General features: G+C 36.6%; 1 protein-coding gene across 3 annotated transcripts in view; it reads left to right on the plus strand.

Annotated features, from left to right (window-relative positions):
• The window catches only part of Dnajc21 (DnaJ heat shock protein family (Hsp40) member C21), a 36,143-nt gene that overhangs the window by 1,486 nt on the left and 18,026 nt on the right, over positions 1–16,631 (plus strand). For all 3 annotated transcript variants that reach the window (XR_007109186.1, XM_047556654.1, XM_047556653.1), the window contains exons 2-7: positions 6,877–6,970; positions 8,677–8,800; positions 9,107–9,229; positions 9,623–9,927; positions 10,744–10,895; positions 14,125–14,212. Coding sequence is in view for 2 of the 3 variants with exons in the window: in XM_047556654.1 (XP_047412610.1) it covers positions 6,877–6,970; positions 8,677–8,800; positions 9,107–9,229; positions 9,623–9,927; positions 10,744–10,895; positions 14,125–14,212 (886 nt within the window). In the remaining variant the exon portion in view is untranslated. The remainder of the gene's footprint in view (positions 1–6,876; positions 6,971–8,676; positions 8,801–9,106; positions 9,230–9,622; positions 9,928–10,743; positions 10,896–14,124; positions 14,213–16,631) is intronic.

Raw genomic sequence — 16,631 nt, forward strand, 5'->3', positions numbered from 1 at the left:
GGGAGTTATTACTGTGCACTGAGAGATGCTGAGGTTTTCCCTTGTCAGAGAAGCTTGGATTGAATCCTGGAGGAATAGAATGTGGAAAAATGAACTAACAGTGTGGGAAAAACTTTGGTGGTGGGAAAAAGATGTTCCAGGGGTGGATTTAGCAAAGGCAGTGTTTATAGAAAGACTGAAAAATAGAGATGGGTAAAAGAGTTGAAGAAAAGGTAAGGAGCAGAGTCAAAAGGGAATGTCTGTAGTTGATGCAGCAAGCATGTTACTCAATTAATAGTAATTACCAAGAGAGAAACTAAAAGTATACATATATTGGAAGGGCAGAAATAAGTGAACTAATTGTTCATCATAAGCAGGAAATAAGACACAAAATTAATAAATCCAAAAATAGTGTAAAAATAGTAGAAATGTATTGGCAGAATAACAGATAATTATGATTACCCATTTCACAAAGATGTCCTGCTAGGGTACTAGGAAGGCACTGAGTGACTTGGATAGGGCAATGACAGTCAGGGAACGTTCATCATGGACAAGTAAGGAGGACCCAAGCCATGCTTAGGGCTAGGGCAAGGGGAAGAGTTCAGATGGTACAAAGGAAAAGTTACCGGATTTGGTGAGTAATTGAAAATCAGTGTGAGGAAGAAAGGCATAAGTATGCAAATGTTAACTAAAATATCAGCTTTGAAATCAAACCTGTCAGGAACTAACTGAATGCAAATATCTTCTCTGAATAATCATACTTCATGGCATCCTAAGTATCTTGAAGCATAAATGCTGTATAACCCTATTTTCCCACCGAAACACATTTTAAGTCTGTTACTCAGATGTTTAATTTTGTTCTATGTACAGAGCATTGTGTTAGATATTTCTGGGGTTAAGCTTTGCTTCAGAGTATAATGTGTCCCTGATATAGAAAGGTTGTCTGTTTTTAATGGTATTAAAAAAAGAGAAGGAAAGAAATTATGGAGGAGCTGAGAATAATTTCCAGTAGGGTCAATAGTTCTGCCCAGTGAGAGTCGTCCTTGTGAAGGCAGGCTTTCAGTAATTCATCCAATGACTAGTCCCTGAGCTATTGTGAACAGTGTGGTAAAGACCTCTTCCTGGTGGCATTTTCATTCTGTGGGAGACACAGGTAGGAAAATGGGCATTTTCAGTGTGGTGAGAGGAGGACTGTAGGATGACAAATATAAGGTGTTTATGAGTCCATGTACTCACCCTGGACTAGGTGAGTATGGGTGTGGAAGAGCTGGAGAGAGCCATTCAGGAAATGCATCCCTGAAGAAGTGACCTTGGGTGGAGGCCTAAAGTGGGCTAATGGGTGGAGGGAAACAGGAGAAAATGTGAGGAGAAGGTGAGCATGGCCAGGTAAGCAGGGCTGGTCTTGAAGGTTTTGGTAAACTGGAGTAGGACTTCAGCCTGAGGGCATTGGGACCTGAAGCCATCAAGGACTTAGAAGTAGGGGAATGATAGATTCAGGTGTTTTCAAGTTTCTCTCAAGCTGCTGTTGGGAGTAATTGTTGGGTGGGGCAAGACCAGAGGTAAGTAGGCCAGGAGGTCAGGAAATGGAAATCATCAAACTGATGTGGGATCTCTGAGCCAAATTTTTCATTGAATCAGGAAGACAAGTGAACAGTGAGGAAGAGAAGAGAATGGTATGGCCAAATGGTCTGAATCTCAAAGGAATGCTGCTTCTTACCTGTGGGCGAGTAAAGGATGAGTGACTAGTGGATGCCTGCTGTGGGAGCTTGGTGGCAAGAGGAACCAAGAGGCCTGTAGAGTATTTTCAGGGAGCCACGGCCAGGGCTTTAAAGGCACTACCCGGGAAATCTTCCAGAAGGCACTGTAAAAAAGTTTAGGAGGGAGCAGAAGAATGAATGTGTGAAAAGAAAAAATATTGTGAGAATGAATGACTTAAACTCCAGTGACTGAATTTGTAGTACATGTGACTTTTACATGTGGAGAAAAGTAAACTTGCCTTTTCTATTGTTTATTTACCTTATTACACTTAGATTAGATTTTAGTTTAATATAGTCAACTAATTCAAGTACATGTAAGTGAAATAGAAAGCCATATGACAGATTGAAAAAAATTACTTAAGAAAATGACTCTAGTAAGATAGTAGAACCTATTTTTAGATGGTACATTCATGGGTTTTGGCGTTTAAAGCTTTAACTTCCTCTCGACTTCTTCAGGGGAGGGAAGAAGGGAATGGAACAAAAGAGGACAAGGTACAATACTGGTAAAAAGGAAAGAAGACACCTTTCTCCCTCCCTTACAGATACCTGTTTTTGTTGTATTTAGGAAGATTCATTTGCTGACCTTTTTTTAGGTCATTTAATTTGGACTTTTCTTTTTTATTTTTAATCTGATAAAAAAATTTTCAGACTTAAAGTTTCTCCCATTTTTCCTAGGATGCCAGAAAAGAAGTATAGGCTGGTTAGATCAGTGATGCTCTGGTTATAAGTGGAATCCTACTTGAGGTATGCTTAATGAATATTGAAGTGAATATTGGAAAATGCCAGAACATTGCTGAACCTTGTCCTCATTCTTTTCCTTTTGAACATGTTTTTAATGATTTGATGAAGACATAGAACATTAACTCTTTATAGCTGGACTCTTACCTTAAAAAGGGGTATCAGAATTGTGCCCAACAGCCTGTGATAGGAAGCTGACTACAGTGACTAATCCAGAAAGTTGTTACTTGACAAGAAATCCGGAGGAGGCCTGTCCTGATAGCTCCAGCTCCTTGATGAGTCCATCAGAGCCCTGCTCCATTGTCCTCATGCTCGGGTTTCACTCCTTGTATCAAGTTTAAGCAGTAAAGCCTCAAAGACAGAAGTGAATTGTTTTCTCATGTAGAGGCGCAGAGATAGTCAGTTGAGACCTGGGGTAGCTGTTTTCAACCATGAAACCCTTAGACTTTCTGCCCAGGAACTCTCAGAGGGGGTATTCACCCATCGTCCAAGGTAGTAGCTCAAGATAGCAGGCAGCAGAATGGACAATGGAGCAGGAAAGGATAAAGGAAGGACAGGAGTGTTCGCTAATTGCCTTTTTTTTTTTTAACTTGGAATGATTTTAATTTGTTTTGGAATCTGAATAATACGAGTAAAGAGCAGATCAGAGAGTTGAAGAGAATCTGTAACATTGCTAAACTCACTTCATCTCTGTACCCACCCTGCTGATATTGAGAATTAGTTGCCTTTTAAGGATTCATCTTAAAAACCATTTTATTGACCAGAGCTTAGTTACCTGTTTATACCCACGCTTGAAGGGAGGCTGAGAAATGGGAGTCTTTATTTCTGGGGCCACGTATCTACCATAAAATCAGGATTTAGTTGTTAACTGGAAGGAGAGAGTAAACACTGGAATTAGCCAGCAGTCTTTGCCGCATCGTCATGTTGAGTATGTCTTCACCTGTATGTATTATACCTTGGCTTTGGGTAGGACACAACTGCTGGGTTAAGGGCACACTGTGAGTACCACCCAGGTCCTTTTCATCAAGGGAACAATATCTTTCCTGGAAATCTTCACTTAGTAGACTTGTGTTTACATCTGATTGACTAAAATTTGCCACCTAATAACCACAAATAAAAGTTTGAAATTTTTTAACTGGGTATATTGCCACCGTGAACAAAATTTAGGTTTTGTTAGGAAGAAGAGAATAGATATTTAGTAGGCAACTTATAACATCGGTTACAGAGTGATAGTCAAATCCCAAATAATTGCAGCAGGGTCCATGTGTCTATTCTACCTAGAACCTGATTGCAAAAGGGTCACAACAAGATATAATTGCTAGTATTCATTGGTAATAGCAGAAAGCCTAACCAGTTTATTTTCCTCCCACAAGAAGTCTTGGAGATAGGTGCCAACAGATATTATTTCATGAGCTTGGTAATTTCATGTTCAGAGTCACAGCAAATCTGGTGACTTTCCCCTTCTGATCTCAAGATAGCTGCTGAAGTTTCAGCTATCACATTCACATGTAAGACAATATGAAAGAGGAAGGAGGAAGAAAATAGACTTTTGCTTTCATTGCATTGGTCAGAACCTTGTCACATGGCCATTCCTACCAGACAGGGAGGTTGGATAAGCAAGTATCTTAGTATACCCAACCCCCTCAACCTCCTGCCCCAGTAGAGATTGCAAGAGAAAAGTGGGAGAGGGTATTGGATGATCTAACATAGTGTCTGTCACAGGATAGATTAAATCCTATATTTGAATTTACAAAAGTAACTGATTATACAGTTAGTAATTGACTTGTCAGTAAGGGAAAAACATGTGAACCTTTGTTAACCATTAATTCTGTATGACAGTATGCTGCTGCTTAGGAGTTAATGTAATTGGTTATAGTATTTACAAGTGTAGTGTTTCGGAAGCAAGTGGTTCATTGATTATCTATGCCTGTCTTGGACTGTCTTGGAAATGGGGGATTCTGATTGCCATAAGAAATGGGAGTACCCAGTGCAGAGAAAAGGTGAGCACGGAGATGAGGTATTGGGTGTCTAAAACTCAGCTCTTGACCCGTTTATTGATTGGGTTCTTTGTATTTTTGGTGTAAAGTTTTGTAAGTTCTTTATAAATTTTGGGGATACGTGCTCTATCTGAAGTACATGTGGAAAAGATTTTCTCCCACTCTGTGGTCTCTCTTTTCATAAATGGGCCAAGGAACTGGACAGACACTTTACAGAAGAAGACATACAGGTGATTAATACATATGTGAAAAAGTGTTCAACATCTCTAGTAATTAGAGAAATGCAAAGTAAAACAACTCTAAGATTTCATCTTACTCCAATTAGAATGACTATTATCAAGAACACAAACAATAATAGATGTTGGCATGGATGTGGAGAAATAGGCACACTTGTACATTACTGGTGGAGTTGCAAATCGGTGCAGTCACTCTGGAAAGCAGTGTGGAGGATCCTCAGAAAACTTGGAATGGACCCAACTTTTGACCCAGTTTATCCCACTCCTAGGTTCATACCCAAAGGACTTAAAATTAGCATACTACAGTAACACAGCCACATCAATGTTTATAGCAGCTTCAATTCCAATAGCTAGATTATGGAACCAATCTAGATGCCCTTCAGCAGATGAATGGATAAAGGAACTGTGGTATATATACAATGAAATATTCAGCCATAAAGAAGAATAATATTATAGCATTTGCAGATAAATGGATGGAATTGGAGAATATCATGCTAAGTGAAATAAGCCAATTCCAAAAAACCAAAGGCCGAATGTTTTCCCTGATAAGTGGATGATGATATATAATGGGGGTGGGGCGGTGAGAGAAGAATGTAGGAACTTTAGATTATGTAGAAGGAAATGAGAGGGAGGGGAGTATGAAAAATGGTGGAATGAGACAGACATCATTACATGTATGATTACATGAATGGTATGAATCTATATCTTGTACAATCATAGAAACGAAACAATGTACCCCATTTGTGCATGAGGAATGAAAATGCAGTGTGTAAAACAACAACAACAACAAAAAAAACTCAGCACTTGTCTAGCACTTATTAGATTTGGATTGTGTTACTTCTCATATACAGAGAGATTCCAAAGATGGAGATTATTTTTACTTTATGTAAGACATTTTTCACTTCTAAAGGATCATGATTCTAAAATATCTAAAGCTTTTTGTATTAAAGCATCTTAGGGAAAACAGCCATGGCAAATTGCCACACTTGATAAGTATTGTCAGTGTTAGGTGTTGAGCAGAAGGCCACCTGAACAACTGGGAATCATTGTGCTGAGATCTGAAAAAAGGTGGTAGAATAGGATGCCTTTGAGAGCCAGTGATAGAAATAGTATTTATAGGGAATATATTTCCATCATCATGTCTTCTACCTAACCTCTTAGAAGTTATAGCTTAAAGAACTTCAGTATGCTTAAAATACTTTACTTTCAAATGTATGAGTTTTCTGTTCTTACAAAACAAATTAACAAAGCCTTAGAGTTAAAAACGACAGAAAACAAAAACAGCAGACAGCTAATCATTATATAGATTCCCATTATATAGACTCTCAGAATTGGGGATGACTTGTTTGGGTAATTTTTGCTTGGGGCTTTTGATGAGGTTGTGTCAACACTGAGAGAATCAATTCACTTCCATGCTCATGCATGTGGTTGTTGGTGGGCCTCAGTTCCCTGCTGCCTGCAGCTCTGAGAGCCTCCAGTTTTCACCCCATGAGCTTCTCCATAGGCTGCCTGGTTCCTCAGCTATGGCAGTTAGCTATGCCCAGAGAGAGTGAGAGCCCAAGATGGAAGCTGAGGTCTTTCATAACCTCATCATACACAAGATGTATTATTACTCCTGCTCCTGCTGTTGGTCACAGAGACCAACGCTGCTAATGAGGGAGGGAATAGACAGAGCAGGATGTGAGTGCCTGGAGGAGATCACAGAGTGCCAGCTACCACCTGAAACAAAGATGCTATCAGAATTCCACAGTTAAGGAGGAAAATTAGTATCTGTATATTATGAGGTCTATTTGGGTACATATTGACAAAAAAGAAAAACTTAATATGAACACTAAATGTAATATAGTACTAGATATTAGGTAAATAACAATCTTTCTATAACTGATTTGGTATTTTTTTTTTTCTCATTCTGGAAATAAAATGTGTACTACTTGGGGTTTTCCGTTTGTGGATTCCAGGTTGAAGATTCATTGATAACACCAAAGCTTATGAACACTTGTGACAGATTTCTGATTACTAGCTATCATCCTAGATCTCTGTTTTCTTTAGTTTTTTTTTTTTCTTTATTTTGTACATTCTTCATCTGTTTATGGCCTTTGCAGTGAAAGGTATCTCCCTGTCTGTCCTCTACTTTTTTAGTGATGGAATTTTGTGACTTTATTTTAACAGATAAAAATCTGGATAATGCCGCAGAAGCAGCTGAACAATTTAAATTAATCCAAGCAGCATATGATGTGTTGAGTGACCCTCAGGAAAGAGCATGGTGAGCATTGCCTTGTCTTTCCTAACCTCATTTTTTTTTTTGGAAGGAATCATCCATGTAGGTTTGTTGTTTTTTTAAAAAAGTAATACACTAGATGGTTTCAGTGTGTTCTGAAGCATCTTGACTTATTTATTATATAAAATGCAGTATTTTGGTAGGAAGGAAACTTGGAGATACTTCTTGCTACTATCTGGTTTAATAGGTGGTTAAACAAAGTTTGGCGATTTTATATAATTTTAATTTTGATACTTCAAGTGATTTCTTATTACTTGGTCCTTTTGATGTATGACAAATTCACTGATATCCAACAGGAAAAAGATTGACCTGTCCTTAAATCAGGTAGGATCTGGGTGTAGTGGTGTGTACCTGTAATCCCAGCTACTTGGGAGACTGAGGCAGGAGAATTCCTCATTCAAGGTCAGCCTGGGCAATATAGTGAGACTTGTTTCAAACAAACAAAAGCCAGAGTGTTTAAATACAAGAATTGCACATAGAATATGTGAAGAAATTTGTTAAGCTTCTATATTTATAACAGATATTTTTACCAAAGATGGCCTGATAATTTAATTTCATTTCCAAATAAAAGTTTTTGTGTTTGAAGTTCTGAATTTTCAGATTCTTGATTAATTTTTTGCTTCAAAGGAATAAGTTTTAAACCCTGACACAGACATGGAAGATCCTTCTGTTACAAAGAGAAGGTGGTGTTTGGTGCTGTTATGCAGTCTGCATGTTGAGCATTATACAACACAGCTTGCTGTCCAAGAGAGGCTGTAAAGAAAATTCTTAAAAATTTGTCTTTTATAAGAAAATCAGAGTTTCCTAAACTTTTCTCTGCCTGAAGAATTTGGAGATCTGGCCTTAGAAATTCTGCTCTCCTCTTGGAACTTTCAGATTCCTCCCTGAATTTCTCTTATCTAAAGTCTCTTCTCTAGAATTTAGGTTGTTTTCTTGTCCCATGGACTTCCATGTCTTTTTATGTAAAACTTCTGCCTGATAACTCTCTTATTACCTGGAGGCAGTACCATGTAGTAGCCAGGAACCTGGTTTTGCTAGTGCAGGAGACCTAGTTTTGAATTCTGATGATACTGTTTGTGGGCTTTATGATCATGGACAATAAGTATTTAATGTTTCCCATTGTATTTTTTTATGTCTTTATTTTATGTATTTATGTGGTGCTAAAGATCAAACCCAGTGCCCCTCACATGCAAGGCAAATGCCCTACCACTGAGTCACAACCCCAGCCCTTCCCATTGTATTAATGGGATAGTAACTACCTTTACAGAGTCATTATGAGAAGTAATCATGTGTGTATGTAAAGCTCCTAGATTAAGTTTATATAAACATAAGAAGAGTCTTCCTATTCTTTTGCAATTTGGCAAATTCTCAAATTCATTTATGGACCAAATTGTGTCCAATACTGTCTTATTTTTACTGTTTCTTTCCTATGGAAATGAATCTACTTTTCTACCTTTACTGGCTTTTTAAATTCCCCTATTCATATGGGCTAATATTTTATAAGGTTAGGGAGGTACAGGTACAGTTTTTAAAAAGACATAAGTCTTTTCATGTTAATATTTCCTTAAAATTGGTTGTGCATTGGACACATTGAAATGTACACTGATATTTTGGTTGATTTGTAGTTAGGAGTCCTTTTGAATTCTTATTTATTTGGTTTTCACCAAAAGTGCTTTTCTTTTTTTTTTAAGGTATGATAATCATAGAGAGGCCTTACTTAAAGGAGGGCTGGATGGAGAATATCAGGATGACAGCTTAGATTTGCTTCACTATTTCACTGTTACTTGTTATTCTGGATATGGAGACGATGAAAAGGTAAGATAAGTGAACATCTTAATTTCTTAACAAGCAATTAAGTAAGACTCAGATACAAAGAGAATACTTAAAAATATTCTGTAATAGAAAATGAAGCAATGTTCATTTTGAATCCTGAAAATACCTTTGCCCGCATATTTAAGCCTTTAGTACATAAAAACTCCAATTGATACTAAATGTACTTGTACTGACCAGAACTGAGTTCTATAAATTTTCAATGTTGAAAGTTTTTCATCTCACATTTAAAAATATTGCTTTGTGAATAGACAACAGAAATATTAAGTATTTTTGTTTCTGATTTTTAAGGGCTTTTACACAGTGTATCGTAGTGTTTTTGAAATGATTGCAAAGGAAGAACTGGAATCTGTGTTAGAGGAGGATGTTGAGGATTTCCCAACTTTTGGAGACTCCCAGAGTGACTATGATACGGTAAAAGACAAGTACATTGCATTTTATATTTATCTTTTATCACTGTCTTTTTCCCATTGTCTGATTTGTAAAGAAATGAGTCCTAGTCCTATGTCATGACCTCTCGTACCCTCTGTCCTTCTGAAGAAACGTGCAGTTCTCCTGTAGCTACCTTCTTTGTTTTTTCTGTAACTGGACCACAGTCCTTTTCTTTGGCCAGTAAGATTGTTTTCCTTTTTTCACTGAATCTGTCGAAGAGTGGTTTAAAGCCTTAAAAGGACTGCACATTGATTAGTGGGAATGTTTTGTATATATATGAAAAAAGAAAGTGAGATGTTTTGCTTCATTAATAATTACTGTTTTTCAAAAAAATCAAGTGAAAAACAGAATTTTACCTAATTTTATTGTCACTAGGTAGTCCACCCTTTCTACGCTTACTGGCAGAGTTTCTGCACTCAAAAGAATTTTGCTTGGAAGGAAGAATATGATACCCGGCAAGCTTCAAACCGCTGGGAAAAACGAGCCATGGAAAAAGAAAACAAAAAGATTCGAGACAAAGCAAGGAAAGAGAAGAATGAGCTTGTACGGCAGCTGGTAGCTTTCATTCGGAAAAGAGATAAAAGAGTGCAGGCACATCGAAAGCTTGTAGAGGAACAAAACGCTGAGAAGGCGAGGAAGGCCGAGGAGATGAGGCGGCAGCAGAAACTAAAGCAGGCAAAGTATGTGACTGGCTCCTTTCTCAGTTTTGGTGGGATCAAAGAGCATCAGTAGGTACCAGATTTGGGGTTCTCGTGTCATGTTCAGTCATCATTGTGATTTAATCCTGACATTAGGTGGAATGTAATCACTATGTAAACATTTTCATTTTGAATTGGATGTTTTTCTTTAGAGGCCCTTTGTTAATTGAATTCTTACTCTGTGTAAGGCCCTGTTCTGTTTGCTTTCCTGCCACAATTCTGTGTAGAAACTTGTTTTTATCCTCTTCATTCTTGTGAAGAAATGAGACAGAAAACCCAAGGTCACATACCTAGTAAATCACAGAGCCAGGAATCAGATCTAAAAAGTTTACTTCAGTGCCTTGCTTTTAACTAACCACTATGTCTTTCTGTTGGTACTCTGAGATATTCAGTTCATTTTAGTTTCTTTAAAATTTTGTTGTTAAGAGTAAACTGTAAGCATTTTGTGACCAGAACATTGTAGTGTTCTTTTATAAATCATTCACTTACTAAAAATTCTACCTACTCCACTTATCATCTTTTCGATTTTAGTATTTTATTTGACACTCAGGACTTAAAGTGGTCTGAGGATTTTTTCTGTGCTGTAAAAGATATGTTTCAAAACCCAGTATCAAATAGAGCAATTAAAACCAGCTAGGTGACAGGTTACAGTGACTTTGCCAGAGTTAGATTTGTAAGCATTGGGGCTTGGGAGGAAGGAAGTCTCTAGGGGATAGATTTTTAAGCCTAAGAAATAAATAAAAACCATGTAGAGATATGCTCGTCAGAGTTAAGTAAGACTGTGCTCTGTGGATCTAGACTGGCAGAACAGTACAGAGAACAGAGCTGGATGACCGTGGCTGATTTGGAAAAGGAACTGCGGGAGATGGAAGCACGATACGAAAAGGAGTTTGGAGATGGATCAGATGACAATGAAATAGAACACCATGAACTTAAAGATGGACAAGATGGTAATTTTTATAGTCGGTTAACCAACTTTGGGAAATAAATTTTATTTTGTGCAAGGATGTACACTCAGATGCTTACAAGTTCCAGTAAAGGGTCACAGGTATTAGAGAGTAGGGAATGGAAAACCCAGAGTTCCAACTGATGGTTGCTAACACTGTGCCAGAGTTTTATTTTTTTGTTGTTGTTTGCTTTCTAAATAAAGCTGAAAATCTGAGTTTTTGTGAAACATCTCCCAATTAAAAAAAAAATTTTTTTTAAATAATTGTATGGGCTTCACAAAGGTAGTCTATTGAAGTAGTCTAATTCAGGTAGTTCGATAAACAAGCTTTTTTTGTCTGTAATCTAAATGATTTGCCTTTCTAGCTGCTTAAATATAGCGACAGGTGAGCATATTCAGAAGTGTGACTGACTGGCCTTTAAAAGAAAATACAAGTAAGCAGTAGGTCAAGTTTTAATAGTTATTTCCAGTAAAGCAGATTTTGTGCAGAAGTCTGTGTGGAATCTATCAATTATTCTTCTCACTTCTGACTTTATAGAGCGGCTCCTCTTGGTGTCTAGAATATTTCCTTTCTGTGCCTATGTTATTAAAGCACAGACAAGTGACTACCCCAAAAGTGAGACTTTGGCATTCTTCACAATAGCTTTAAACTTGATTTTCCCCACAATCTCTAGCTTTTCCATAAATAAAACTGAATGATCTAAATAGTTTACTAATAGTTAGCTAAGAATGTGATTTTTATGCTAATAGCCCAAATGATAAAATGACAAAATTTTATTTATTCAGAATGATTAGGGAAATGAAGTGTTTTATTAATGAATCAGAAATAGTGTGTGAAAAGGTGCTTTGAAAATTATAAAGCACTTTATAAATGTGAAGTGTCCTAATTTCACAGTTTTACACCTTACAAGGTCCTTTTTAAAAAAAGTTTATGTTTTGTTTTTAGTTATACAGGGCAGTAGAATGTATTTTGACATATCATTCGTACATGGAGTATAACTTCCCATTCTTGTGGTTGTACATGATGTGGAGTTACACTAGGCATGTACTCATATATGAACACAGGAAAATTATGTCTGATGCATTCTACTGTCTTTCCTATTTCCATCCCCTCTCCCTTCCCTTCATTCCCCTTTGTCTAATCCAGTGAACTTTTATTCTTCCCTCCCTCACCCCTTATTGTGTGTTAGCATTTGCATATCAGAGAGAATATTTGGCTTTTGGTTTTGGGGATTCACTTATTTCACTTAGCATGATAATCTCCAGTTCCACCTATTCACCGGCAAATGCCATAATTTCATTCTTTATAAGGTTCTTTTGCATACAAGATCTCACTTAATCTTCATGAAGTACCCTTTAAGTGTAGATTTTACTGATGGAATTAAGTCCATTTTACTGAAGAAGAAAGTAGGAGTCTGAGAAGGTGTGGCATAAGCCTGAGAGCGTAACCATTTTGAGATGTAGATTTCTTACTTCAAATGAGTATTCTTTACTAACTGTTTGATTATTTAAAGGTTATTTCATGTATATGATATTTTGAAGTTCACACATAACTGGAAAACAGCACCACATGCAGTAGGTCCCCCTTATCATTGATTTTGCCTTCCATAGTTTCAATTACTCTTGGTCAACTATGGTCTGAAAATATTAAATGGAAATTTGTATAAATAACCTGTTTTAAATTGTGCATTAGTCTTAATAGTGTGATAACATTTTGCACAGTTCTGTCTCCCCCATTTGGAAAGGGAATCATCCCTCTCTCCAGAGTATCCATGCTGTATATTCTACCCACCTGTTAGTCACATTGTAGCCCTCAAGGTTAACTGTCATGGTATCACGGTGCTTGTGGTCAGGTGACCTTTTATTTTACTTAATAATGACCCCAAAATGCAAGAGTAAAGATGCTGGCAATTAAGAAAAGCCATAAAGTGCTTTCTTTAAATGAAAAGGTGGTCTGGGTGTGGTGGTGCATGCCTGTAATCCCAGTGAAACTCAGGGGGCTGAGGCAGTAAGATCTCAACTTCAAGGCCAGCCCCAGCAATTTAGTAAGGTTCAAAGCAATTTTAGTGAGACCCTGTCTCTAAATAAAAAAATTTAAAAACAGCTGGGAATGTGACTCAGTGGTTAAGAGCCTCTGGGTTCAATCCCTAGTGCCAAAATAAATAAAAGTAAATGTAAATAAATAAATAAAAGGTAGAAGTTTTCAATTTAAGGAAAGGAACCTCATATGTTGAGGTTGCTGACAACTACCAGAAGAATGAATCTTGTAACCCTGAAATAGTAGAAAAGAAAAAAAAAACCCATGGTAGTTTAACTATTCAGTTTCAAACTATGAAATTACAGCCACCATTTGTGGTTAGTGCTTGGTTAAGATGGAAAAGACTTTCACTTACAGGATTTGGTAGTATCTGAGGTTTCGGGCATCCTCCGAAGGCTTTGGAATAAATCCTGTGGTTAAGGGGGGACTACTGTCCTAGACATTAACCCTGAATAGGATATATTTTGGTTATTTGTGATTTCAGTGAGAATGTTCTTCATACTTATATTAATATCACTTATAAAGAACCAAATGTGGAATATGAAAGAGATACCTTGGAGTCTTTATTGATGTAATAATAAATCCCAAATGGCATCAATTTATTTTTTTACTTCCTAAAAACTAGAATATGGAATTGTTGTGCAAAGAATTCCATTTGGGCTCCTTGGTCACTTGGATTTCATGGACTACAGTAATACTAATTATTCTGTTTTTAATAAAGCCTCAAGCTTATAAAAAAAGGTCTGTAAAGAAAATGTTTAAACCTTTACATATAATATACTATTTTAAGACCTGTTCAGTAACAATAGACTGTTGTAAGCTAAATTTAAGCTTATCAGAGTAAATCACAGTTGTAAAAGCCTGTTTTGAAAAACCTGCTTTGTGGTTGAATATTAAAATGGTGTTTGATGTTCCAAACTGAGTTCCCACTAAGGACTTTGCAGACTTTCTGAATCTTCTTCTGAGCAGACTTAAAAGAACATGCAATATAGGGCGATTTATTTGAAAGCTTTCAGTGTTGCTTTTGAAAGACCAAGTCAAATCCTAACAGGCTGTGGTTGGTTTGTTTTTGGTGTTTTGTTTTGTTTTGTTTTTTAAGATTCTTACTAAAGAGGTATCATTTATCATTTGTTAAAGTACTTCAGATTTGTGTTCTAATCAAATAGGATTCTTACCATAGGCTTTCCTCTCATAGGTAAAGATAGTGATGAGGCCGAAGATGCTGAGCTTTATGATGACCTTTACTGTCCAGCATGTGACAAATCTTTCAAGACAGAAAAGGCGTAAGTTTAATATCTTTGAACTCACCTTTTCTTTTGAGGCAAAGGTAACACTTTGAACGTCCTTAAAAGAATGTGTTTACAGCAGATCACTAACCCGTACCTGTCACCTTGGGGAATTCTTATCCAGGAGAGAAGGAAGAAGTATTTCTATCAGTAGTTAAGCCTGTTATTCTAATTATCATTTATCTCAATATTCCTATATAATATCTGCTTTTTAAGTGTACATGCTGTTTCCAGAAAGAAGTTCTGCTTCTTTTGACAGGGTATAGGCACACAATTGAGGAGGCTAGACTGTAATCCTCTCTTGCTATTATTGGCATCAAACTCACTTCCAGCCATTGCTATTCCATGGATGTTGTTGATGCCAACTTAGAAACTTTAAATTTGTCCTACCAAGAGTCTATTTACCAAAGTGGAATCATTTCATCTTGTGGGAACAGTGATAAAGAGTGAAACATTAAAAAGGATTCCATTATAAAGGGAGGAGGAGAGAACATGGGAGAAACTGAGAGTCACATCACTAGGGAAAAGAAACAACACCTGCAAATTCGAAAGGAGAGCAAAGGATGAGAATGGGGATGTGACTTTGTGAACAAGTATTACCGGATAACGCTAAGGGAGAACTTTCAGGGAACTAAAGAAGTGGTGAGAGGCAGGAAAGTTAGAAACAGCAATAAAACAAAAAGCAACAGTGAGAGTTTTTTTGAATTTTTTTTTAATTTGGAAATAATATCATATCTAAAGAAAAGTTCCAAGAGTAGAATATGGCACACCCTATTTAATTGTTGCTAACATGTTGCCCCATTTGCTCCTGCTTCCTCAACATGCACATGCATATGCCCACACAGGTACAGCTTTTTTCCTGTATAGTTAGAAAGTAAGTTTCATATACACTATTTTTCCTCTAAATACTTCCTGATATATGAAGAATAAAGATGTGTTATCAATATATAACATTGATGTGGTATTTTTATCTAATTTATTGCTTATATTCCAGTTTTGTCAGTTGATTTTTTATTAATATTCTGTAGTACTTTAGTACAGAATCCGGTCTAGGATCATATACTTGATTTATTTGTCTCTCTAGTCTCAATCTGTAATAGTAATTCATCTTGTCTTTTATGCCATTTACATTTTGAAAGTATAGTACCACTTTTTTTTTTTTTTTAAATTTTTTTTTTCTTGAGCTGGGCACAGTGGTACATGCCTGTAATCCCAATGATTTGGGAGATTGAGTCAGGAGGATCACAAGTTCAAGGTCAGCCTCTGAAATTTCACAACCCTAAGCAACTTAGTGAGACCCTGTTTCAAAATTTTAAAAATGTTTAAAAAATGGCTGGGAATATGACTCAATGGTCAAGTGCCCCTGGGTAACTGCCCCCCTCAGCAAAAAAAAAAAGTTTTTTTCTTAAATAGTTCTTATTTGGGGTTCATCTGTTTTTTCACAATTAGATCAAGTTGTGCATCTCCAGGTGACAACTGCATAGCATTTTGTGTCATTCTCAGGGGTTCATATCTGGGGATACATAAAGTTCTGCTCTTCATTTGTGATCATTTTGATTCCCTAATCAAGATTTTGTACAGTTGTTCTATTGCCAACTTAGTATTTTTTCCCTTGCAAAATTTTTCCCTCGAATCATGTTTAATCTATAGGGAGACACCCCCACAAATTTATCATCCATTGACAATTTTAATCTTGCATGGGTTGAGTAACCCTGATCTGAAAATTCAAAATCTGAAATTCTCCCAAATCCTAAACTTTTTGAGTGCAGACATAATGCCAAAAGTGGGAAAATCCTGCTTCTTCTTCTTGAGACAGACCACAGTCAACATGCAGGCACATTGAACATATTGTATAAAATTACCTTCAGACTCTTTGTACAAGATGTATGTGAAACAACTGAATTTTGTGTTTGGACTTAGATTCCATCCCCAAGATATCTTATGGTATGTTTATTTTGGATAAAGATACTCAATCTTTACTGGTCTTCATTGTGATGATTGCCAAATGATGCTTTTCTGCTCTTTCTGCATTTATTAATCGGCATTTGGTGTTCTCTTTAAACAAGCACCTTCCCTTTCCCCCATTTATCTACCTTATTTATTATTAATTTTCTGTTATTATTGAATTTGTAAATTTTTGTTAGTGTTTTTTAATTTGTTACTGCCCTTTTCTTGATCACCTATTTCCAGATTTACTCAGAGTTCCTTCAGGCCAGGTCTTTATGTCCTTTTGACATGAGTTCACCATTTTGAGCACTTATTTATGATATAGTGCGTATATCAAATTTATCCAAGGGACTTTGATCTGAAGGAAAAAATTTAGTGGGAAGGAAAAGTAGCAACCGAAACTTGAAAAGCCAAAAGTCTGAACAGGTGACATAAAGTATAGAGTGACATAGGTTTCCTACTTTGTGTT

The sequence above is a fragment of the Sciurus carolinensis genome, chromosome 6 (assembly GCF_902686445.1).
Source record: "Sciurus carolinensis chromosome 6, mSciCar1.2, whole genome shotgun sequence".
NCBI lineage: Eukaryota > Metazoa > Chordata > Mammalia > Rodentia > Sciuridae > Sciurus > Sciurus carolinensis.